This window comes from Saimiri boliviensis, chromosome 10 (assembly GCF_048565385.1).
Source record: "Saimiri boliviensis isolate mSaiBol1 chromosome 10, mSaiBol1.pri, whole genome shotgun sequence".
NCBI lineage: Eukaryota > Metazoa > Chordata > Mammalia > Primates > Cebidae > Saimiri > Saimiri boliviensis.
Genome location: NC_133458.1, coordinates 21,758,029 through 21,783,520, shown reverse-complemented (window position 1 = coordinate 21,783,520; position 25,492 = coordinate 21,758,029). Strand labels below are relative to the sequence as shown.

General features: G+C 46.9%; 1 protein-coding gene and 1 long non-coding RNA gene across 4 annotated transcripts in view; one reads left to right on the top strand and one right to left on the bottom strand.

The window, feature by feature from the left end:
* The window catches only part of LOC141580035 (uncharacterized), a 72,351-nt gene that overhangs the window by 6,601 nt on the left and 40,258 nt on the right, over positions 1-25,492 (top strand). Inside the window, exon 4 of the long non-coding RNA XR_012512022.1 lies at positions 3,914-3,992. This is a non-coding gene — a long non-coding RNA (uncharacterized LOC141580035). The remainder of the gene's footprint in view (positions 1-3,913; positions 3,993-25,492) is intronic.
* SLC13A4 (solute carrier family 13 member 4) overlaps positions 1-25,492 on the bottom strand; it is a 49,009-nt gene that overhangs the window by 21,974 nt on the left and 1,543 nt on the right. For 2 of the 3 annotated variants that reach the window (XM_074379031.1, XM_003920969.4), the window contains exons 2-6: positions 19,595-19,723; positions 5,712-5,848; positions 3,399-3,571; positions 2,900-2,954; positions 225-264 (exon numbers count right to left, since the gene is read on the bottom strand). In XM_074379031.1, the coding sequence (XP_074235132.1) occupies positions 225-264; positions 2,900-2,954; positions 3,399-3,571; positions 5,712-5,848; positions 19,595-19,723 (534 nt within the window). The remainder of the gene's footprint in view (positions 1-224; positions 265-2,899; positions 2,955-3,398; positions 3,572-5,711; positions 5,849-19,594; positions 19,724-25,492) is intronic. The other variant, XM_010342767.3, reaches the window with a different exon arrangement.

The following is a 25,492-nucleotide window of genomic DNA, read 5'->3' as shown; positions in this document are numbered from 1 at the left end:
ACCTTGGCCTCTCAAAGTGCTGGGATTACAGGCATGAGTCACCATGCCCAGCCAACGTGTCCTTTTTAATAATAACATTTTGTCAATGGAATCCTCACTGAAAGGAACTCTAAGGTTGATCTGTGGCTGTTGAACATCTGGGTGGCTGAATCTTGGGTTTCCATGAAGAAGTGCTGAGGGATTTTCAAGTGATTCCAAAGCACAGAAAACCCCCCAGGCCATACCTTGTTGTGCATCAGAGTGGTGTGGTCTGCGGTGGACCTGCTGGAACCAAGCAGAGGACACGGAGCCACATCAGTGAGACTGACTCCTGGGAGGGGAGGTCCCCCTGCATCAGGTGTTTGGTGTAAGGGACTTAAACTCTCTTGACTCCAGTTTTCTGGCCTCCATAGAAGACTAATCTCATCCTAGTCTTCCTTGCCTTCTGAGATGCTGTAAGGATTCGTGGGGGAGGGGCCTGCTTCCTTCTGAGGGCAGGGGCAGCACTTCCCTTTGATATTAACAATCCTCCTAATAGCAGACTTGGAGTGGTTATTAATACAGAGTCTTATGTATGGGCTTGAACCCCCAGACATTGTTAATCCTCATCACAGATCTATGGTCCTGGCATTCCTACCTCCATTTAAGCCAGTACTTAGCACCAGGATGCTAAGTGCTGGAGGGAGATAGGAGTCCAGGCATCTGTCTCTCTGGAGAGCCTATGCCCTCTGACCATGTCCTCACTGGCTGACTCTGGGAAGACCACTAGTTAGAAAAGGGAACTTGTGATATGGGTATCTGAGATGACAGGAGCACAGGGTCCTAGACTGTACCCAGGGAAGGGCAAGGGACGAGGAGAGGATGGGGGAGGAGGAGAACTTCTGATCAGCAAGTGCACCTCCGGGGGTGAGTCTCTCCCACCCCTCTGGTCCCCAACCTTTGCCTTGAGGACAGAAGAAGATGAGAACTTAGCCATCCGTATAACTGACACACTGAGTGATCAGTGAATGTTTCCAGTTTGTCTTAGTTGTGAGGACAAGTGAGTGCCACCAGCTTAGCCACTATGAAGACAGAGAGCATCCTGGGCACTCCCATGCGGGATGTGGGCCTGCAGTCACGGCCCATCTCCAGGCTCTGTCAGGGAGGGAGAAGATGCTGACAGGTGTGCAGAGTAAAGTGTCTGGAGCGAATTCTTAACCTGGGAGGAGAATGTGCTGTGATGCTTCCCCTCCCTCTTCCCAAACTGAGTGAGAAGGGCAGGCGGGGAACCTCAGGTAGCAGGCGGTGGCTGCAAAAGTGCTGTCTGCACACCCAGCAAACCCCAGTTCCCACCAGTACAAAGGATGCTTAGAGTTCTAGGACAATTGAGGCTTTTCTTTTGGAGTTTGAGGACACATTTTTGTGTGGAAAAGAGCAAAGGCAGGTTGATGCCAGCAGGGCAATGCCAGAGAGGCCACAGGGAGGAGAAAAGGCCACACAGTGAGGATGGCCTTTTCTTGGGTCATCTGGGAAAGGCCTGCCCAGAGGCAGAGGTACCCCCAACACGGGTTGTGGGGGAGTGACCCACCAGAGCACAGACCCAGGAGGGTGGTGTGAGCGTTAATCCCTGAGCACGGCCCTGCCATCAGGCCTGGGGCTCTGCAGAGGGCGCCACAAGGGGATGCTCCAAAGCCCCTGAAGGCGGTTGCCCCACGGACAAGACCAGGGACTGAAATCTCAGACAGGGCACGAACCCCAGACCGCCATAGCCCCCCAGCCAGACCCTTCTCACCCCTTTATCTTTCTTGTACCCTACAGCTGCTGTCCTAAGCTGGGAAAAGTCAGAAGCAGCAGAGTGAGGGCAGTGGGTAGGGGAGGAGGAGGAGAGGGAGGTCGAGGAAAAGAGAAAGCAGCTCAACTCCCTCCCCCACTTACTTTTGACTTCGTTCTTCTGCAGGCCTAGGCTGAGGGGTGGGTGGGTGTGAGAGAAGCTTTGGGTGAGAGGTTGAAGTTTTGATAGGAATCTGGACCAGTCTCCCAAATGTCTAAACATGAGATTGTTATGATACCTGAAAGGAGCCAGGAGAGCTATGGGGTTTGCCTGAGATACCATCAAGGGTGGTGTCATCAAGAAATCCAATATGCTATGATTGAAGACAGTGGTGGAGAAAAATAAAGTGATTTCTTGATGGCACCCTTCTGCATCTGTCCCTCTGCGAATGCTGATTTCACTCAATGTGCATTCTCCATTTTTCACAAAATCAAGTGACAGGGCTGAGCTGTGTTACGAATCCAGCTTTTAAGTGTGGACTATTCATTGCAGCATGCCTGCAGACCACATCTTGAAACAGAATCTCCAAATGGCATCAGCTGTTAATGGAGCTTCCTCCCAGGAATGTCTGAGGCTGTTTCTCCTTTCCCAGCTCTGCTTCTCATCATTGAATGGCCCTCTCACCTCCTGTCCCCTCATCCCCTACCTGCCACCTACATTTTCTTTGCCATATCTAACAAGACCAAATCTACTAAGACCTTATCTAATAGTTGGAAAGTATTTTATGATTCTCCAAGAATCTGCAGTGACTTCGATATGTGAACAGTTTTCCATTAACAAATTAAACATATTTTCCTAAAAGGGACCTGAATTTAGATGTGATTCTGCATGGTGGATGTGTGGACACTTTCATGTGTCCATGGAGATTCAGTGTGGCTTTTTTATTTCTTCCTCATCACTGCAACACTGTGGTTAAGGTGGTGACCCTCCAGGTCCTGACGGGGGGCTTCCTAGGTATGAAGAGGAAATGGGGGAGGTGGGGGATGGCAAGGTGGTGAGCTTGGGCTGTACACATCTCAAAGAGTTGTTCATGGGTCCAGGTCCCATCTTTTCTGACCTTCCCAATGGACTCTGAGAGGCTGTGTCTTGGAAGAGGGCAGTCATACTCACTCTTCATTGACAAAGATGAGTTCCAGAGAAGGTTGGGTGTTGTTTACATCCAGACCTACAAGTAGCAAAGAAAAGCAGGAAGTGAGAGGTGGAGGCCGGGATGGACCCTGTAGGTTGGAGCATAGCTGAAGGGCTCAGGGTGGGGGGGGGGGCATATGGAGTGGGTGATATTTCTCCTTCCTTTTGCTCTGTAGGTAGAGTGGGGCTTATGGATGTGGACTGGTCCCAGGGTTTTGTAGTGACCCTTGAACATTTGGGGGAAAAGAACCCATAAGTGAAGGGGAAAGCAGAGCCAGAACAGGGGGTTCAGGGAAGCTTCAGAGTCTAAGAGCTGGGATGGGAAATAGGGGAGAGGGAAGAGATTGGGGAAGGTGGGGGCCATGGCTGAGGGGGTCCTGGGGTGGGCACCACACTGGGCAGTCTCCCAAGAGGAGCCAGGCAGGAGGACCCCAGGGGAGGTTGGGGGAGCAAAGGACAGATGAACTCCAGCAAACTGTACTGATGGGCTCGGCCTCTTCGATGCTGGAGTTGCCCGCCACGAGCTGCTCGTCCTCAGCACTGACCAGCTCCTGCAGCACGGCCTCCACGATGGGCATCACCATGGCGGTGGTGGAGGTGTTGGACAGCCACATGGACAGCAACGTGGTGCAGCACATGAAGCAGAGCAGCAGCCTGCAAGGGAGGGAGGGCTGGGGCAGAGCATCCATGGAACACGCATCCTGCGGCCCCACAGCGGGCGTCACAGAGCCCCTCCCGGGCCTCCGACCGACCTGCTGGGGCTGTTCTAGACAACGGTGGCCGGGAGGGCAGGCATTGGTCCTGCAGGGCGCCATTCAGCTCTGTACTGCCAGTGCTTGCCACAGAGTACGTGTTAAATCAATACTTGTTGAATGAATGAATCACGCTTCATGGACTAGTGGCCTTAGCCAGAAAAAAGTCCTTAGTGAAGCAAAGAATAGCTCTGGTCATAGGGCCACAGGGTGTAGACTTACCGTCGATTTTCTTTCTCTGCAGACATTGGCCGGGGCTTGGCGGTGATGTGTGTTTGTGTGTGGAAGGGGATACTTTGCCTGCCCTCGCAGCCAGCGATTCTGTGAGTACCATGGCACTCCTTGCTTTGCTGCCAAGTCACCATAGTTATCAGTGACCCAGTAGAGGTGAATGTTTGGAGCTCACAGTTCTGCCCATTACCTGAGGGGCCAGCCCCCAAACTCACAGAAGTGTTCCTTATCATGTTTGTGTGCACTTTTCCAGCTGACATCTTAAAGAGTCAACACTTGGAGAAAAACACAAACGAGGGTAACCCTCCAGTGATTTCTCTTTGGCTTTGAGAACATTGTGCAGTGTGTGCCTGTACAGACATGTCCTAGTTTCCATAAGATAAGCCAACATAAAGACTACCGTGTTTATTATTTTAGGTAGAATTACTAACTTTGCACAATCTGGGGACAGTACGTTTATCACATGGACTCAGTCAGCTGACAGCGACATGACTGTTGAATCTGCACACACACGGGTAACAGTGCCTCGGGGGTGGCAACTTGCTGACTGGTAAATACGGAGGAGTAGAAATGTGAGAGGATAAAAATTCTTGCAGAGGCTGGGTGTGGTGACTCATGCCTGTAATCGCAGCACTTCGGGAGGCCGAGGCAGGCAGAAAACTTGAAGTTGGGAGTTTGAGACCAGCCTGATCAACATGGAGAAACCCTGTCTCTACTAAAAAATACAAAATTAGCAGGGCATAGCGGCACATGCTTATAATTCCAGCTACTTGGGAGGCTAAGGCAGGAGAATGGCTTGAACCCAGGAGGCGGAGGTTGCAGTGAGCCAAGATCGTGCCGTTGCACTCCAGCCTGGGCAACAAGAGCCAAACTCTGTCTTAAAAAAAAAAAATTTTTTTTCTTTCAGATAGGACCCAGAGATTTTAAAGAGCCACAGAGTCTCCATATGATGTTACAAAATGCCACTGTGTGCCTGGGAGGTTGAGTGTAGGTACAAGATTATTACTGAGCTAGGGGGTGGATGAAGCTGTAGTTGGCAGACCTGTTTGACAATCTGGGAGACAGGAGCATGCTTTGAAGCGTAACCTATAGTCGTCCGACTCATGTTGAGGATCATTACTATGTTATTTATTTATATTCTTGGTGACTCCCATAGGAGTCAGGGCAGCTTACATAAAATATAGCAAGAAAGTTGTAAACTAGAAGGGGGTGAGCTGGTTATTCCAAAAGGGGAGGTACAGGCAGGGGATCCAAATGGAGCAGCAGTGAAGCTAACACAAAACTCAGCCTTGACACTGCACCACATTCCCCGAGGGTGGGACGCCTCCCCAGCATCATAGTCAGATGCTGTGTCTCTAACCAGTTCTGTGGTCTGAACTGAAGACAGAAACTCAGGGTGGTTGGGAGGACACATTCGCATCTCCTTCCATGACAAAGGAGAAGACAGCCATTTCTGGCCCAGCCTGTTCCCTGATACATACAGGAAACAGTTGGGAAACAATTTCTATTGGTCCATCTTGTTTTACCTAATGGGCTCCTGTATGATGTAAGCTGCTGCCCTTGCAGCCTAGGTCGATGGGTGAGTTTTTTGGATAACGACAGCAAGGTCACAGATTCAGATTTCTATTCTATGGTCACAGACCCTCTCCCTGGAGGGGAAGTGGGGGTCCTAGGCTCTGGTGTCAGCCCATCCCTGTTGGTAAAAAAGCAGGCTGAAGTGGACGTCCCACAGTGACCTGAGACCACCATCCTGGTGGCACACTGGGAGCTAGAAGGATGCCCTATAGCCTGGCATCCCAAATGAGACTTACATGCCCGGCTTGGCTCCGGCCATCAAGACCATGCGCAGAGCAATGCGCTTATGCAGGTTCCATTTCTCCACGGCAGCCGCCACGCAGATGACCCCCACCAGCAGCAGCGTGGTGTTCTTGAAATACTCCGCTGCCACCTGCAGAGAGGTCAGGCAGGTCAGCCACCCTCCCGGACTCAGGACCCAGGGCCCAGCACTGGCTTGGAGAATGGGCCATGCCACATAAAACCTGTTCTCAACCAAAGAGGCTGGTGAAGAGGAAGCAGGGAGGTGAGGATTATTGAAACAGCCAACCATCTTAGAATTGTATCTACTAAACATTCACGGTGGGCAGGCACTGTGTTAACTAAGCACTTTACAGATTATTTCATTCAATCCAGCCAGTAACTCCATAGGACAGATATTTTTCTCCACTTTAGAAAACATTAGACCACTGTATTTAAATTTGATGTGAATATGATTTTAAAGAATAAACACATATAATTTTATATTGATCTTCTAAAATTATTAAATAACCCTAGGCTTCTCCCCAAACCTCATTTTTAATATTTTTAGAAAATATTAGAAAATCATTTTCATTTCATTTCTATTAGAAAATTAATACATGTTCAGTATGGAAAACTTCAAAATATAGAACAATTTAAAGACAAAGTTACCCTTAATCATTGCCACTGTTGATACTTACATACTACTGTTAAATACTTGTAGTTTCTTCCATTTTTCCTGTATCTATATAGATACATAAATGGATTTATACAGTGTGTATACTTTTCTTTTTTTTAATTGCATTTTAGGTTTTGGGGTACATGTGAAGAACATGCAAGATTTTTGCATAGGTACACACATGGCAGTGTGATTTGCTGCCTTCCTTCCCCTCAGCTATATCTGTCATTTCTCCCCATGCTATCTCTCCCCACCTCCCCACCCCTGTCCCTCCCCCATTTCCCCCAATGGACCCCAGTGTGTAGTGCTCCCCTCCCTGTGTCCATGTGTTCTCATTGTTCAACACCCGCCTATGAGTGAGAACATGCAGTGTTTGATTTTCTGTTAAATCAGCGATCCCATTACTGGGTATATATCCAAAGGATTATAAATCATTCTACTATAAGGACACATGCACAGGAATGTTCATTGCAGCACTGTTTACAATAGCAAAGACCTGGAACCAACCCAAATGCCCATCGATGATAGACTGGACAGGGAAAATGTGGTACATATACACCATGGAATATTATGCAGCCATCAAAAACAATGAGTTCGTGTCCTTTGTAGGGACATGGTGTGTGTACTTTTCTATCTTGCCTTTTTTCATTCAACATCATATCCTCATCATTTTTTTCTTTGAGACAGTGTCTTGCTTAATTTTAAAATTTTTAAATAATTCCCAATAATTCTGAAGTTCCAATGAATTCCAAAAATGAAAATGGTACAAGGAATACCTATACACTACCTTTTTTTTTTTGTCGAACCATTTGAGGGTAAGTTACATACATTTTGGCTGGTCCTTTACCCTTAAATATTTCAGTGTATATTTTCTTTCTTTCTTTTTTTTTTTTTAAATATTTTTTTTGAGATGGAGTTTTGCTCCAGAAGGCCGGAGTGCAGTGGTGATGTCTCAGCTTCTGCTTTCATGTCATTCTCCTGCCTCAGCCTCCTGAGTAGCTGGGATCATGGGCGCCTGCCACTACGCCTGGCTAATTTTTGTATTTTTAGTTGCAACAGATTTCACCATGTTGACCAGGCTGGTCAAACTCCTGACCTTGTGATCTGCCCACCTCGGCCTCCCAAAGTGCTGGGATTACAGGTGTAAGCCACCGCACCTGGCCTTTAAAAAGAAACAAAAACACAATTGAGACAGGGTCTCACTCTGTTGCCCAGGCTGGAGTGCAGTGGCATGATCACGGCTCACTGCAGCCTTAACCTCCCAGGCTCAGGGTGTATTTTCTAAGAATAGGGATTTTCTCTTCCTTCATAGCCACAGTACCAGTTATAAACTTCTTTCTACTTTTTAACTGAATCATGGGGAAGTTAAGACACAGCGCAGTTAAAAAGACATTTCACATGTTTGAGGTTCATGGACCAAATCTTTGTTGATTCTCTCACTTGGAATGTTCTCTCTTTCCATCTCTGCCTGTACATTCCAATCAGACTTTGAAGCCCAGTTCAGGCCTGGCACACTCCAGAAAAATCTTTCTTGTGGCCCTTGCCTCTGACTCCAGAACATTCCTCCTGGGCACCATTAATTCCACACACCACAAGCAGTTGGAGCATTGCTTGAAAGATCGCTTCCGGCTTGTACTGTTTTCAATTTATTTTTGTATGAGTACCTCTCTTGTCTCTCAACTAAACTTTTTGGCTGCGAATGGTTTCTTTCTATACATCTTAACACCTAGTAGAATAATAGGCAGAAGTAGATGCTCAATAAATATTTGTCACATACATGAGAATTGCTTCCAACTGGAGGAACCATGACAGAAATTGAGAGGAAAAGATACAGAAAAGTTTAACTTCTAATTGAAAAACCCTCTTAAAGTGGGAAAACAAGAACATTTTTAACTGTAGCAAAAATAAAAGTTCAACAGGAAAGGAAATGTAAATACAGTAAAACACATAGCATTTGAAATCATATGTACATAATCATACTAATTTTGATTACTGAATTAATAAAAATTGTGAAATGACTATATTGGGAGGATGGTGGAGGGCAAAGCTGGGGATGTAAAAGAAAAAAGTCTTCATCTGCTGTAACAGGAAGTCAACTGATAACTGCTTAAAGTGAGAACTCAAGAACTAATAAAAGAATGTCACATGAAGATGTGGCACTTATTGACAGAAGAAGCAGTTAACAAAGATACAAGTTATTGACTCAGGGTGGGGTGGGACTTGGTAGGAGAAAAGTGGGAGGCGGTGAGGAAGGAGACTGCTGACTTCATGATAAGCATTCCGTGTTACAGTATTTGATTTTTAAACTCTGTGCTCAGAACACTTTGATAACATCAAAACCAAAAACAAAGGCAGGCTGCTCCATCTCTCCTTTCTCTCTTTTGCCCCATGGACATTTCATTGCGTCTGGTTGATGAGGGTTGTGCAGGAGAAGGGACCTATGTCCTTGCCGCGACCATTTCCTGGGAGGAAGAGCCCCTGCTTCTGGTTAACCTAGTTCCTGTCTCCAAGTTCATTTCTCAGCTGACCCCTGTCATGAATGTCCCCTGGGGGCTGGGAAGGCCCCCAGCTCAGGACAGCTTATGACTCCATGGTGGAGTCCTCTCTTAGAGGGCAGCGATCATGATCATGGGTGGGTGGGGTAGGAGGGAGCTTCTCCCCAGCGAGAGGGGGATGTGCTGCCGGATTGTCCTAGGGCAGCTGCTGAACTGGGGGTCACGGGCCTTTCTCACTGCCCAGTTACTTTCCCAGGCTTCCAGGAGGCCGCGCTGTGGCACTAACAGAGCTTCATTTTCTTGTCTACCAAGGAGGGAAACTGACAGAAGGTGTGGGACACGACCGCTGTGGGAGATGGTCTTTCCACCAGCACTATGACACAGCCCTGCGAAGCTTTTCAAGTCAGTGCAACTGGGGTTACTTTCCCGGGGGACTGACAGATAACAGCTGTTTTCTGCCTCTTTAGCACCTCCCATTCTAGAACACAGGTTTGGTGTGACGGCCTTTTGGGAGGCTTAGTGCCTAAACAACAGGTAGGCTACTTTCCTTGGGTTCCACTCGGAGGGAGAGGAAAGGAACCGGGAATATGGAGAGCCTTCTAGTCCCGGGCATTTTACATGTTGCATTCACTTTCTCGTCTGATCTCCACTACAGTCCTATGAAGCAGCACTATCCGTATCTCAGTTTACTGATGAGGAAACTGGGGCATTAAGGAGCATCTCCAAGGTCACAGTGTAAGGGCAGAGGCAGGATATCGGTCCAGGGCCATCTGAATCCAAAGCCAAAGACTCCTAGATAGCCTGCCACATGGTGAGCTGACTAGAAACCCCTCATCTGATCCAACTCTAGAGAGATTTTCTTGGTCTCCCAGACAGCATGAGCTGGCACACATTTCTTGTCAGTTATTTTATTTTATTTTATTTTTTGAGACAGAGAGTTGCTCTGTGGCCCAGGCTGGAGTGCAGTGGTGCAATCTCGGCTCACTACAACCTCTATCTCCTGAGTTTAAGCAATTCTCCTGCCTCAGCCTCCCAGGTAGCTGGAGCTACAGATGCTTAGAAAAACTAAGGGAACCATCTTAGTGGAACCACCACACCTGGTGATTTGTGTGTGTGTGTGTGTGTGTGTGTGTATACATATATTTTTTTTTTTTTTTAGGTACGAGGTTTAAACATGTTGGCCAGGCTGGTCTTAATCTCCTGACCTCAATGATCTGCTCATCTCAACCTTCCAAAATACTGGGATTACAGGCATGAACCACTGCACCCAGCCCACTGGTACACATTTTTTACCTTCATTCATAATTGTAGTCCTGACACTGGCCTTAAGTGCCCAGGCTGGGGCCAGTCTAAGCTCCAGGCCCAGCTTCAGTGGGATATTGGCTCTGTGCTGGGTGTTTGGTGGGCTCAGGTCTGCTCTCTATCTTTTCTGCTCCCTTGTAAGCGATACCATGTGCTCAGGAGACCCAGCCTGGGGCTCAGGATATTGTGATTACAGAGGTAACATCATTGAGTGGGGAAGAGGGAGGACTCTGGAGTCAGCCAGGACTCTACTGTGTAACCCTAGGCAAGTTATTCAGCCTCCCTGGGCTTCATTTTCTCATCCAAAAAAAAAAAAAAAAAAAGGAAGGTTATGTGTGTCCCTACCTCGTAAGGTTATTACAGAGGTTAAATGACATGCGCAAACCAGCTGGCATGGCCTGCTGCACTGATGGCCAGGATTCTTGGTGACTCTTCTGGTTTTGAAGTGCTCCATCCAAAGGCTGACCTAGTTTGAGGCCATCAGCACACAGAGCAAAGCCACAGGGCTGCTTTTTCATTTTTATAAATGTAAATTCTTTTTCATTTGTAAATTCTTTAATTTTTAAAAAATTCTTTTTCATTTTTAAGTTTAAATTCTTTTTCATTTTTATAGATTTAAATTTAAATTCAGTGGTGGTGTTTGTTAGTTTTCTAGCCCATTGATTTTTCTTTCACAATAACACCCGGGTTATTCAGAACCTCCCAGGGAATGCCAGACTTCTAGGATTCTCAAGGATGACTGGAATTGTTTTCTAGAGTGTGTTACATATTTCCTGACTTTATTTCTGGAGTCCCTGCATTCTCCCCAGCTTCTTATGAGACACGTGCCAACTCTCCCCATCATAGCCTCAGCCCAGGGACCCCCTTATTGCTCTTGCCCTTGGCTAGCTGTCCAGGCTGCTGGTTGTCCTCTGGTCCCTGGGTCTGCATTTTTCAGGTTTCTCATCTCATTCTTAGGCGGCCGCAGTTTCCCGACGTGAGGATGCTTGCCATTAGCATTCCTTTCCCCGTTTTTCTAATTTCCCAGACTAATATCCTGTTAGCTGGGAAACCATATAACAAAACTTGTTAGAGTTATTTGTAAAGAGAAATTAGATTCTAAATGGCTGTTCCTCCCCAGGAGTAAAGTGCACAGATTTTAGGATATTTGCATTGTGGTTTGATTGCTTTTTCTGCTTTTCTGCTCAGTGGTTTTTCGCAGTATGCCATGTCATTGAACCTGGAAAGCAGAGGTGTTTCTGGACTGTGTTTTAGGAAAGATGGGCTCGAAGAGGTCACGTTGACAAGGAAGAGCTACGGCAATCTTGGGCTCTGAAGTTCTGATGAGTTACTTGCTATTGGACAAACTAATAAACCTCTGTACCTCTGTCACCAATTCTTTAAGGGCAGTAATGATGCTGCATAGCTGATTTAATCTGCGGTGACATAGGCTTTACATGTAAGATAATGCAAGTGGGCTCTTATTTTTAAATTATATATTTTTTATTTTATATATTTTTTGAGATATATAAATATATAATTTTGAGACAGCCTCACTGTCGCCCAGGCTGGAGTGCAGTAGCATGATCTTGGCTCACTGCAACCTCGGCCTCCCAGGTTTAAGCAATTCTCCTGCCTCAGCCTCCCCAGTAGCTGGGACTACAGGCACCCACCACTGCATCCAGCTAATTTTCTATTTTTAGTAAAGACAGTGTTTCACCATGTTGGCCAGGCTGGTCTCGCACTCCTGACCTCAAATGATCTGCCTGCCTTGGCCTCCCAAAGTGCTGGGATTACAGGTATGAGCCACCATGCCCAGCCTTATCTGAATAATTTTGCAGTGAAATTCTCTGAATCCTGGGAACAGACACCTGGGCTCGCTCTTGCTCAGTGCTAAGCTAAATCCCACCAGGGATGAAGCTCCACAGGACTCCATTCCAGTTAGTGTTCAAGCAGCGCAGGCAAGCCAGCGTTGTCTCCTCTCCACCTTCCCTGGGGGCAGGAATGCTGTTTCTGCTGGGTAAGTCCCCAGCATGGGCCCAAACACCCTTCTCATCACCTGATTTGCATTCCTGGTTCCATCTGTTTTATATATTGAGTCTTCTAAGATTTGGTTTAAAGAAAAGATTTCATTGCTTAAAAAAACATTCTTTGCAAATCCTGCCCTAGAGAAGTCTAAAGTAGGGAGACCCAGATGGGTGCTGGCGCGACCCAGAAGCTGGCCCAACTCTTGCATGACTGGAAACACTGATTCATAACCACCACCACCCCTGCCCCAGTTTCTTTTTTGGGACTGTCGGAAGTACTCAGATGGGGACGCTGAGGCGGGGGTCTGGGCTCTGAGCCACAAGCAAAGGGACTGCTGGTCAGGTGGTGGCTCAGAGGGAGCTGCTCTTCCCCCCAGAAACATTAGTTTGGTCTCGAAAGGCTGCAAGGTCTGTAGGCTCCCACTGAAGGCCCAGTGTGGAGCTCAGCCCCGGGCTGCGTCTGGGTGGCTGAGGGTGAGGGCAGCCTGGGGTTCAGGCAGGTGGCCAGCTGGATGCCCAGCCCACATGCTCACAGGCCCACATGCAGAGGACTGGTCAGCCTCCATGGTGAGCAGAGATGGGAAAGGCAGAGCTGACAGTGCTTTGTGAAATGCCCCCAGGCTTAAACAGAGAAAGTCAGGGTGACAGTCAGATGGCAGGAATCTGGCGGGTCAGAAAGATCAGGAGCCAGTAGGGAATCGGATTCATGACAGGCGGCTCCAGCAGCACTGGGCTGCAGAGGCTGCGTGCTGTCCCAGCGGGCTCGGCCTGTGCTCCTGCTGCCCCTGCGGGAGCTAGAAACTGAACGAGACTGGCCCGAAGCCTGCAGTGCAGGGCCAGAGAATGCTGGCTGGGCCAAGGGCAAGCGTGTGTGTGTGTGTGTGTGTGTGTGTGTGTGTGTGTGTGTGAGAGATGTATGTGTGTATATGAGTGAGTGGGTATGAGTGTGTGTGTGTGTGTATAAGTGTATATGTGTGAGTGGGAATATGTATGGGTGTGTATATGAGCGTGTGTATGAGTGTGTGTATATGTATGAGCATGTGTGTGTATGTATATGAATATGAATGCGTGAATGTGTGTAGGCGTGTATGCGTGTATGAATGTATGTGTTTATATGTATGTGTGAGTGCACAAGTGTGTGTATGTGTGTACGTGTGTGTGCCTGTGTGCATGTGTATGTATGTGTGTGAGTGCATGTGTTTGTGTGTGAGTGCGTGTTTGAATGTGTGAGTGCATGTGTGTATGTGTATGTGCATATGAGTGTCTGTGAGTGCATGTATGTGTGTGTGTGAGTGCATGTATGTATGTGTGCATATGAGTGAGTGCATGTATGTCTATAAGTGTGTGTATGAGTGCATGTATGTGTGTGTGTCTGCGTGTGTGTGCATGTATGTGTGTATGAGTCTGAGTGCATGTGTGTGTATGTCTGTGTACGTGAGTGCATGTATGTGTATGAGTGTGTATGAATGCATGTATGTGTGTGTCTGTGTGCATATGTGTGAGTGCATGTATGTGTGTATGAGTGTATCAGTGCATGTATGTGGTATATGAGTGTGTATGTGTATGAGTGTGTGTGAGTGCATGTATGTGTGTATGTGTATGAGTGTATGTGAGTGCATGTATGTGTGTATGAGTATGCGTGCATGTATGTGTGTCTGAGTGTGTATGTGTCTGAGTGTGTGTGTGAGAGTGTATATGTGAGTGTGTGTGCTCTCGGGAAAGGGTAAAGATAAAGAGCACATGTAATTACTCCCAGAAGTGGATCCTGACCCTGGGCCTCCTGGAGAGCTGTTTGTTCTCAAGCCCCAACATCCAAACCATGCTTTCTGCTCCAGCAGAGAGCTCTGGTGCCCACCTCTACGCCATTCTCCTGTAGACAGTAAGTCTTAGCTAACTTGATTGACACAGGTATGCCCAGGCTAGAAACTTTGAGAGCAACACATCAGGACGGGCTTAGAGGACTTCAGAGGCAGATATAACGACAGTGAGAGTCACAGTGGAGCCAAAACAAAACAAAAACACACAAACACAAACCTAAAATACAGGGCTAAGCTCTGTGCACCAGCAGAGGAAGTAGCAGCTGGATACTCACAAGATCACAGAGGAACCTTAGCATCCAACCCATCTCCAAGGCACAAAGTGTATGTCTAGTGTATCTGACATGGTCATTTGGCTCGGACTTCTAGGGACAGGGACACAGGGACCGCACGTGGCAACTTGTTTCAGAGTTTTCCTTTATACAGAATGGGGAATCCTTTACGGCACTCTGACTCTGATTCTGGTGTGACACTATGGCCTGGAGTGTGGAGGCATGGAAGCCTGACTCATGTCCCCCTTAAGCCTTCTCTTCATTCTCATGTGACCCAGGCTCCAGCTTTTGACATCCCAGCCACCCACCTTTGAATGTGTTCCTTATCCAGAATTTGATGCACTGGAGATGTCATCTATTAATTTTTAAAAATTAAAAAAATTTTTGAGACAGTCTCACTCTGTTGCCCAGGCTGGCGTGCAGTGGCACTATCTTGGCTCATTGCAACTTCCGCCTCCTGGGTTCAAGTGATTTTCTTGCCTCAGCCTCCCGAGCAGCTGGGACTACAGGCACCCACCACCATGCCCGACTAATTTTTTATTTTATTTTACTTTTAGTAGAGACGAGGGGTTTCACCTTGTTGGCCAGGCTGGTCTCAAACTCCTGACCTCAGGTGATCTGCCTGCCCAGGCCTTCCAAAGTGCTAGAATTACAGGCATGACCCACTGTGCCCAGCTCATCATGTATTAATTCAATGAAAGATTTTTGTCACATTGCCTATGGGTTAAGAGCTCAAGTTCTGGAATCATACAATTCTAGATTCAAGTCACGGCTCCACCACTTAGTAGCTGCATAACCTCGGGTAAGTAAGTTACTTAACCTCTCTGAACTTCAGTTTCCTCTTCTGTAAAATGAAGATAAAAATAAAAGCTCCTTCACAGAGGATTAAGTTATATAGTGCGTGTAAATGACCCCCCAGAGTGCCTGGCATATGGCAAACACTTGGAATGTTGGCAGCCACATTGGACTGATGGTGACTCATGCTGAGCCTGTACTTAGCTAAAAGCCAAGGGTCTTTTTCACATGTACTGCTGGCATTTATCCTTATTAGACTTCATTTTGTCAGTTTCAGCTCATTGTCTCTTCCTGTCCACATGTTTCATTCTGCCACCATACATCAGCACCATGCATTAGCTAGGTAGCGCATCCAGCTTAGCCATCTGCAAATCTGATAATGTGCCTTTTATATTTTCAACTGCAGTCTCACCCCGGTCTGATACCAACACGTTATTCAAGATTCTTTAGGTTCAGCTGTTCACCCAGCCCTCAAGTTACTCAACTGTGCTTTCTCATGGAGCCCACTCTGGCTCCTTCAAGTGAGAAATTCTTTTTTCCCCCTGGAAATTTTGAAGGCTCCAAGGAAAAAGTTAAATTATATTCAATAACTTCCGTTTAAAAGACCAAGGAAATTATAAAACCCTTTAGAAAGACTGCGATCAAAAATTGGTCAACATGAAGTTTGGGTAGTTGGCAATGTCAGTTTTACTTATCTAGAACATCCCCGCTTGAGGAGTTGTATAAATCCTCCACAGTGCCAGAAAACGAGGCACCACTGCCTAAAGCATTCTGTATGTTTCCACATGGTTTATACTTTCTCTCTACTAAAATAGAAACTTCTCAAGGTCAGGAGCCCTTCTGTCATTTTCGTATCTCTTGTCGGCACCTGAGTCTGAGCTTCACACACAACTCCCAGTACCCACTGGCTGACAAAATATTACTGTAAAAATGAAACATTTATATGTACTTGTGATGGTTAACTTTGCACCTCAACCTGAGTGGGCCACGGGGTGCCCAGATTAAGCATTGCTTCTGGGTGTTTCTGGATGAGACTGGCATTTGAATCAGTGGATTGCCCTCTACCACGTGGACAGACATCATCCAGTCTGTCAAGGGCCTGACTAGACCAAATGGCAGAGGAAGCAGGAATTTGCTTCCTTTTTCCAGTCTCACTACCTGGGCTGCGACATCTGTCATCTCCTGCCCTGGGACTGGGAACTACACCATTGGCTTCCCTGGTTCTCAGGCCTTTGGATTCACTTAGAGTGACATCACCAGCTCTCCTGAGTCTCCAGTTTGCAGGTGGCAGCTCATGGGATGTCTTAGGCTCCATAATTAATCAAGTGAGCAGATTCCTATAGACAGACAGATACGCACGCTAGTCTCCTCTTGGTTCTGTTTCTCTGGAGAAACTGCAGAACACATCAGCTTCAGACAGTGAGAGTTCTGATACGAGATTCAAGAGGGAAGAGATGGCACTTTTGAATTTTTGTCACTCTCAGGGTACCTGTATCATCCCACATGGGACCTGGTAGATCCGGAACTCAGAAAATATTTTTTCTAAATGTTGAGTGAATAACATGAGGGAACCCAGCCACAGTCCCAGAAACACTGATCCCATTCGTGTGCCTTCTTTCCCTCACTGGAGACGACATTACTGACACATTGTCAAGAAACACTGCAACCAAGCGCGGGGAATGGAGGGCTGATGCAGAGATGACGCTGGGCCACAGACGGGCCATACACAGTGTCCATCCCGGAGAGCATGAGTCTTGGTGGGGAGAGCACGTGTCTGAAAAGTTTATATCTGGTGTATCTGATGCACCATTTAAAAGATAAAGACATCAAATAGGCTCAAAGAGAAACGATCAACACTTTCAGCCTTTGGTCTTTGGAAGGGCTTCGCCAGAGAGAGTAGTTGAAATGTAAGACTTCAAAGGTCAAAGGAATGGGAGAGAACTTTCCATAGCGGAAGAAAAACCCAAGTTGCAATAAGAGGATGGTGAAGGAGTAGGTGGGTTTTGGGAATGACAAGGACTTGGGGGCTCCTGAAGAGCACCAGCCCAGCTCCTCCCTGTGAGCCATGGCACACACTGGTGTCACAGTGGTGCAGCCTGTGTTTTCTTGGCAAATGTAACTGGCTCATAAAGGACTATAACCCATGTCCTCTGCCTTACTGCCATTTCCCTCTAATCTGAGCTAAGAAGGTCAGCTAAACAGACTATATTTGGATTAAGCTGCTCCTTGTAGCCCAACTACTAAATATCGTCACCAGCCAAAGCCACTTCATCAGGCAGGTGAATTAGAATTTTTCACCTCAATGGTAAGACATGCTTTCTGGCTCCCCCAGCCCCCAGCAATAGTGACACACAGTCCCTCCCTGGACAGTCTTCCTTTACTTCTCACAGAGTCCTGTTATCCTCACAAGCCACAGCCTCTACAGACTCTCCCTATGGGTTTGGGCTTCGTCTCTGGACAAAGGGGCATCCCTCGGATAACTGTTGCCTACAGCATCTCTACTGTGCCCTCCGAGGAACAGAGACATTGTCTGCTTGAAGACTAACCATGCTATTGGCTTTTGGGCTGCCTACAGTGAAATACGAAGATTAGGTTTCTTAATACTTGTCTCACTTTAAAATGTCATTTAGGATTCAGTTCTCTCTAAATTTCATTTTTTCTCCCCTTTACCCTCTACTTTCACCCCCTGCCCTTGTCGGTTTTACTTTCACAATTTTAAAGAGAAGCCTGCACAACAAGCTTGTAATAGCTCTCTTAAGAAAAGTCACATTTAAGATTCATTTTTCCTTTAGGCAGACACAAAACCCCATTATTACCTATTCTTTTTTCCACAAAAGAAGGGGGACAATTAGTATGACGGCCTGGTGATTCTGGTCACCAATCAGCTTTTACATGGGTCCCCAGGATATTGGGGTTGTACCCATCTTCAGGAATAAAGGCACTGCTGAGAGCTTTGGGATTATTTTTGGTGAGCCTGAGGCTATGGCTACTCAATGCCACACACGTATGTGTGTGTATATATATGTATGTATCTAGAGATAGATAGTCACAAACACACACACATCTATCCATCTGTCTGAATAGCTAGCTAGCAAGATAGAAAGCAGAAAGAAAGCAAGAAAGAAAGAGGAGAGAGAGACAGAGGAGAGAGCGAGATAACCTAAGACCAAAACAAACTAAACAATTAGTTAAATCTATCCAGTAGAAAGGCTTAAAGTGTTCATTGCAGTCAAGTACAACAATTAGAGGATCACCTCATTCTATCTTTGTACTTTCAAGAAAGTTCTGTTATCAATTAAAGCATCCACCGGCCCAGCTCCATTCTTCCTCGTATCACAGAAGGGAGGAGACTCACAGTTCTTAGTCATAACCACGTGTTCATAATCCCATGAAGCCACACGCCACTTTATGGAGTGTTTTTCTTATGGTGTAGTAATCCAGGGTATACACCTTGAAATCTAATAGTTACGGGTTTGAATCTAATTCTGCTACTTTCAACTTTGTGATCTGGGGTGAGTTTCTTACCTCTCTGAGCGTATCTGTAAAATGGAAATATTAGCATGCACCTTGTAGAACCTTTGGGAGTATTCCATCACAATGTAGCGCTTCTGATATAGTGCCTGGCACTCAGTAGGCATTCAAACATGTGCTTCCTTTCCTCTTCCTTCTGTGCCTCTGCCCATAACCTCACCCCCATCTCTACTATCCAGGCTTTTTCATCAGAAACTCTAAGCAGAGACCAGGTGTTAATAATGAGACTGTTCAAATGGAACCAGGTGTTACTGAATGAGGATCATCATTCATTTTGCTCCCAGATTCTGGCTTTTTTTTTTTTTTTTGAACTTTTTCCCTAGTTTGCTCTGAAATTTTGCCACAGCCTGGGCTTCCCACTGACAATTTCTGTTTGAGCTTTTGAGAATGCCACAGACAGTAAATGGAGAGGGCTCACTCTAGGGAGAGTGCAAAGAGCATGCAGAAACCTTGAGTCGGGGAAGAAGGAACAGAAATGTCGTTTTTTGGAGGGGTAGATAAAAACATTGTCAGGGCCCAGGGAAACACGGTCTCTCTGTAACATACATTCGTTGAGCACCTACTGTATACAGGTTCAGCTTTCTAATGAGACGCCCCCAAAATGAGAGTTCTGATTCCTGCCTTTGTGTGCGTATGGTCTCTAAATAGACATCCAAAGACTGAAAAGGATCAACAGCAGCTGAGTTTTAGGCATCAATCACACAGCTCCTAAAAGGTTTCAGACTGAGGGAGCAACTGGATATATTTAATCAAGTAAGGCTTCCTTAAAGAGGCAAGTTTTGAGCCAGTTTGAAGGAGATGAGGATCATGAGTGGAAGGGGAGGAATTCAAGGTCTGGAACCAGACGCCGGGGCTGAGTGTTAAGGGGTGGTTCCAGTGGGTAACAAAGCCTGCTCCTCAAGCACTGGCTGAATCTCCCTTCATTGGAGCCTCTCTTTCATGGGCCCTGCATGGACCCAGGCGCGGGGGGAGGTGGGGAGGGTGGGGCTATAAGTGGTCTAACCTCATTGGATCGGAGGACTCCGAAGAACGGGTAGAGGAAGGCCGGCACGAGGGCTGCAGCTCCCAGAGGCACTGCCTCCGACACCCAGTACACAGCAGTCACGATGAGCACGTAGGCACACGAGGCCTCCTGCAAAGGAAGGAAAGGGTCAGTCATTCACTCATAGGAACAGTCACTGCCACTGAGCGTCCAGATGCAACCCTGGCATCGGGAGCAGCAGGCACTCGGACTCTAATGTGGGTACCAGCATTCCGCCCTGGGACTACAAAGCCGGACTGGCAGGTGAGCACGGTGAATGCATGGTGAGCCCATCCTTTGGTGGGTGACATTATGGCTGCTCCTTGGGGGACTGACGCCTGGCCTGTTTGCACTGGTGTGCAGCCAGGTGGCTGTGAGGGTTCCAGAAACTGCCAGGGTGGGGATTGAACTTAACTGCAGTGACTCAGACCCACGATCGCAAAACCATATGGGTGGAGTTCAAAGCTTTAACATGGACTAGGATGTAACTGTTGTCAAGTTGACTGGAGGTAGGAATCACTGTGTGGTTGGGGCTGGGGCTCACACTTGTAATCCCAGCACTTTGGGAGGCCAAGGTGGGAGAATCGCTTGAGCCTAGGATCTGAGACCAGCCTGGGCAATATATAGCAAGACCCCGTCTCTAAAAAATAAAAGATAAATTAGCCAGGTGCAGTGGCACAGGCCTGTAGTCCCAGCTATGTGCGAGGCTGAGGCCAGAGGATCACTTGGGCTCAGGAGTTTAGGCTGCAGTGAGCTATGATCATGCCACTGCACTCCAGCTTGGACTACAGGGTAAGATGCTGTCTCAAAATAATAATAATAATAATAGTAATAATATAGTTGGTTCACATGTGAGCCCTGAGATCAGCCATCTTGAGTTTGACACATGTGCCTCAGGTATGAAGATATGGGGCATCGTGTGTGCCTGACTGAAGAGAAGTGGATGAATAAGAAGTGAGATTTACAGACAATCCAAAAGGTGGCTTTTGGTCTGTGCTGTTACAGCCCTGGGTGTCTGGGGTGTGTCTCAAGAATATCCCAGGGAGATCACCAAGGCCTGGAATCTGGACCCCCCCCTCCCCACCAGCCTCATCCCAAATGGAGTAGCTTTGTTTTTATTTGATTCATATTCTAGCATTACATGTAATATTTCATTTGAAAAAAAGTCTTTAAAAATGAATAAATGAAGTTATATCCCCCCCGTTTTAAATTCAGTAGTAAATTTTAAATCAATTGTTAGGCGAGAACTGGTTGACCATTTCCCCCTTCAATTTTGGACCTGAGGTTCTATCTTGTTGTCTTGCATCTAGAGATTGACTCCTTCTCCCGAAGGCCTCTGTAAGAGTTAATAAGGAGCTGAAGGGCACGTGGCAGAGGGAAGGGAGGAGTGAAGACGAAGGTAGCAATCCTGAGCATGGGACTCTCATTTTGGACGAAGCAGCATCAGCTCCTAACTCAGTGTTTCTCAGCCTTGGCACCACTGACATTTAAGGCCACATAGTTTCTTGTTGCGGGGGGCTGTCCTGTGCACTGTAAAACACCAGCATCCCTGGTCTCTACTCACCAAATGCCAGTAGCATGTCCTCTATAGTGACAACCAAAAAACCATCTCTAGACATTGCCAGATGTCCTTTGGGGATACAAAATAATCCCTGGTTGAGAACCCCTCCCCTAACCAGGGTCTAGTTCTTATTGCTCTTGGACTCCGTTCTACCTGCCTGACATCATGGAAACGTCCATCTACAAAGAATAAAGACAGCCATCTATCCGGAAGGGGAGGCCTCACAATTCCCCAGCATTTCCCACAGCCTGCTCACTTTGCTGGCTGTACAACCTATGGTGCGCAGGGTAATTAAGTACAACATGCTTATCAAAAGCCAGCCCTCCGTCAGCTTGCCCTCTAGTTGGGCTGATTGCCCCAAATTGCACAGATGAACGCTGTTAAGAAAGGTTATCGGCTTACTCTAGGGAGAGGCTACACAGTTCAAGGGCTTGTTAAAGGTAACATCACCAAGCCCCGGGACTCAGAAGGCCATTATAGAAAAGCCAAGTTGGCTGTGAGCGCCTCAATTGTTACGTAGTTCTAAGCCATCAGGACTCGTGTCTGACTTGCTGAGGCTGGCTACTGATCAAGGAACCTGACAAATTTTGCTGTTTATCGCCCCTTGAGTTCAGAACACACGTCCTCAAACTCTTGCATAAAAGTTACAAAAGGTTGCTGTATCAGTGAGGGGCAGCGGGAGTGATTAAATCAGCTGGGCTGGAAAGGACCTTGTGCCCTCCTGACATTCGTGGATTATGGGGTCGGGGCTTGAGAAATGGGAACTGGGCCCAGCGATTGTTGACTGTAGCTCCCCACTGAGCTGCTCTCTGGGGCCACAAGATCAGAGGAAAGATAAAACTTTTGGAAGTGCTGATAAGACAACAGAACCAATGGTGGGAAAAAAAGGCTCCAGTTGGAAAAGAATTCAATTTAGAGAAATACCCTGTTTGCTATAGAAATAAACACCTAAAGGAGTTCAAACCCACGTGCTCTCATCTCTTATCTGGGAAGGAGACAGAGTGGCAGATCTTAACACCCGTTGAAGAGAAATTGTTGAGAGATAAAATGTCTGTCCCTCACTGGGAAGCCCTTATTCCTTGCTGGAACCCTTAGTCTCTCGTGATCTGGTCACTGCAGGGCTACAAGTTACAAGTTAAGGGGAAGGAGGCAGGGAGAGAAGGTGGGGAGAAAGGGAAAGGAGAAAGAGGAAAGGCGCCTGTAATCTCAGCACTTTGGGAGGCCAAGGCGGGTGGATCACTTGAGGTCAGGAGTTCAAGACTAGCCTGGCCAACATGGTGAAACCCTGTCTCTATTAAAAATACAAAAAAAAAAAAAAATTAGCCAGGTGTGGTGGCATACACCTGTATTCCCAGTTACTTGGGAGGCAGAGGCAGGAGAATCCCTTGAACCCGGGAAGCAGAGGTTGCAGTGAGCTGAGATCATGCCACTGCACTCCAGCCTGACTGACAGAGTGAGACACACCAGCTTGAGTGACAGAGTAAGACGAGAGAGAGAGAGAGAGAGAGAGAGAGAGAGAAAGAGAGAGAGAACTTTCCTTCTGCCAGATACCTTTAGGTTTGAATTAGGAGAATTTGGGTAAAATAAGGCAAACATTTTGGTTGTAAATATTATTAGAAATGGGACCAGGTTACTGGAGGAAGTCATCAGGCCACCTTCACCCAGCAGGATTCAGGATAGGATTAACTACTATCTTTTTTTTTTAGAGGGATTTTTGCCCTTATTGCCCAGGCTGGAGTACAGTGGCATAATCTCTGCTCACTGCAACCTCTGTCTCTCAGATTTAGGTGATTCTCTTGCCTCAGCCTCCCAAGTACCTGAGATTACATGCTCATGCCACCACACTCAGCTTATTATTATTGTTTTTTATTTTTAGTAGAGACAGGGTTTCACCATGCTGGCCAGGCTGGTCTTGAACTACTGACCTCAGGTAATCCACCCACCTTGGCCTCCCAAAGTGCTGGGATTACAGGCGGGAGCCACTGCACCCAGTCAACTACTATCATTTTTAACCTGGATTTTCCTTAGAGTAGAAGAATGGACAAGAGACACTTTTAGAGAGTCTTTCCTTATATTTTCCATTTATTTCACCCGGAATCTCCATAAACTTCCTTTTGCCCCTTCTAAAGCTTCTCAAAATTCAGGAGGTAAGCTTGTATTCAGACAACCAAAAATACTCTGCAAAGTTTGCTTACAGGAAGTCTGATGTCCCCAGCGCCTATCCCATGTCTAGCAGGTGGCTCGCTTCACGTGGGTTAAACTGCATTGGACTTCTTATTAGTCTCTTGCCTCTTCTGGAGAGAATATTCTGCAACCCCCAGGCTCCTTATTAATACCACTGGTTCCTTGTCAGCAGGCGTGTAGGGGTTGGGGATTGGTGAGTATTGAGAAAATGTCTTCAAGGGACAGTGCTATCTACTATTTTTTGGCTCCTGTTTACAAGTAAAGTTTGAAAGTGGCATTTTTCTATGTAGGACATTTCCTAGGCTGCTACTAACTTAGGCATGGAAGGGCTCATTTTCCATGCAGTTTGACCTCCCCAATGATATCCCACTCCGACTTCACAGGAAGGAGGTTGAAAGCTGTTTATCTGCTATCATCAATGGCTGGTGGGGCCTTTTCTTTTTTTTTTTTTTTTAATTTTTATTTTTTGAGACGGAGTTTCACTCTTGTTACCCAGGCTGGAGTGCAATGGCTCGATCTCGGCTCACCGCAACCTCCGCCTCCTGGGTTCAGGCAATTCTCCTGCCTCAGCCTCCTAAGTAGCTGGGATTACAGGCACGCGCCACCATGCCCAGCTAATTTTTTGTATTTTTAGTAGAGACGGGGTTTCACCATGTTGACCAGGATGGTCTCAATCTCTTGACCTCGTGATCCACCCGCCTCGGCCTCCCAAAGTGCTGGGATTACAGGCTTGAGCCACCGCGCCCGGCCTGGTGGGGCCTTTTAAAAAAATGTAGCTTGGGCAGTTGAGGTGCAACTTTTATCCCACTGGTGGCACTGAGGAAGGGCTTAGCTATGGATGCGCCTCTCGTACCCTCCAGATAAATAGCGTCTGGACCTCTACTTTTAGAAAGCTGGGCAAGAAAAAAGGGGAAGGTCATTTTGACTTCTTCTAAAATGGAGCTGAGGCTTGTTGCCTAGAAAAACCATCCAAACTGCAGGCCAGGAGCTCCTGCCCAGGTGTGCCATCACTGCTCTAAACTCCAGCCCAGAGCAAGCAAATCCATTTGGAATGTTAAGGGATTAAATATCAGCATCTAAAAGTTTGATGCCGGCCAGGCACAGTGGCTCACACATAATCTCGGCGCTGTGGGAGGCTGAGGTGGAAGGATCACTTCAGGCCAGGAGTTTGAGACCAGCCTGGGCAACATAGTAAGACACCCCATTTCCACAAAACAAAACAAAACAAAACAAAACAAAACAAAACAAAACAAAACAAAACAAAACAAAACCAGCTGCATGTGGTGGTGCTTGCCTGTAGTCCCAGCAACCTGGGGGCTGAGGCACAAAGATTGCTAGATTCCAGGAGTTCAAGGCTGCAGTGAGCTATGGTTGTGCCACTCACTCCAGACTGGGTGACAGAGTGAGACTCTGTGTCTACAAAAACAAAAAAGCAAAACAAAAAAAAAGTTTGATGCAAATAGTGACAGATGGATGAAGGACACTCTACCTGCTGGGCACTTAGTCTGTGCCTTCTGTGGGCGGTGGCCAAGGACCCAAAGATGAGGCTGACTCAACAAGGAGATATGAGACATTCCCGATACTGCTTTGGAGAGGAGGCTAATATGTCTCTTGGTAACAGTCCCTTATATCAACCTGACATTGAGGGAAAGAAAAAGCCACAAAAAGAAAAAAAAAATCAGGCCCATTTAGACAAAGCAGAAAATTGACTAGGATACAGTCTGGAAAAAATGTCAGCAGCAATCACTGTCTGCTAATTCCAGCCCAGTTTTAATCAGCGTCTCCCTGGCACTCTGGGGTATTTATTCTATGAAAGATTTAAGCTAGTTTGTTTTTAAGAAGAACCATCCTAATCCCCTCTGTTTAACTTTTCAACTTAATCTTGGTTACCAAGTTACTTACAGAGCGGAGTGGGAGAAGTGCTCCCCCTCCTACAAACGTGATTAACATGTTTTAGCTTACTTTTCCTAAAGTCTCCAGGGCAGTGCCAGCTGGGGGAAAGGGACAAGCCTGTCACAGAAGAGAACAGTGGAGGGAAGGGAAGCAGGTGACCACGGGGAGGGTGTGACAGGCAAGCTGAATGTGGAGCCAGAGCTTGGATTCCTCTGTTTGCACAAACCGGGTGAAGAATGAGG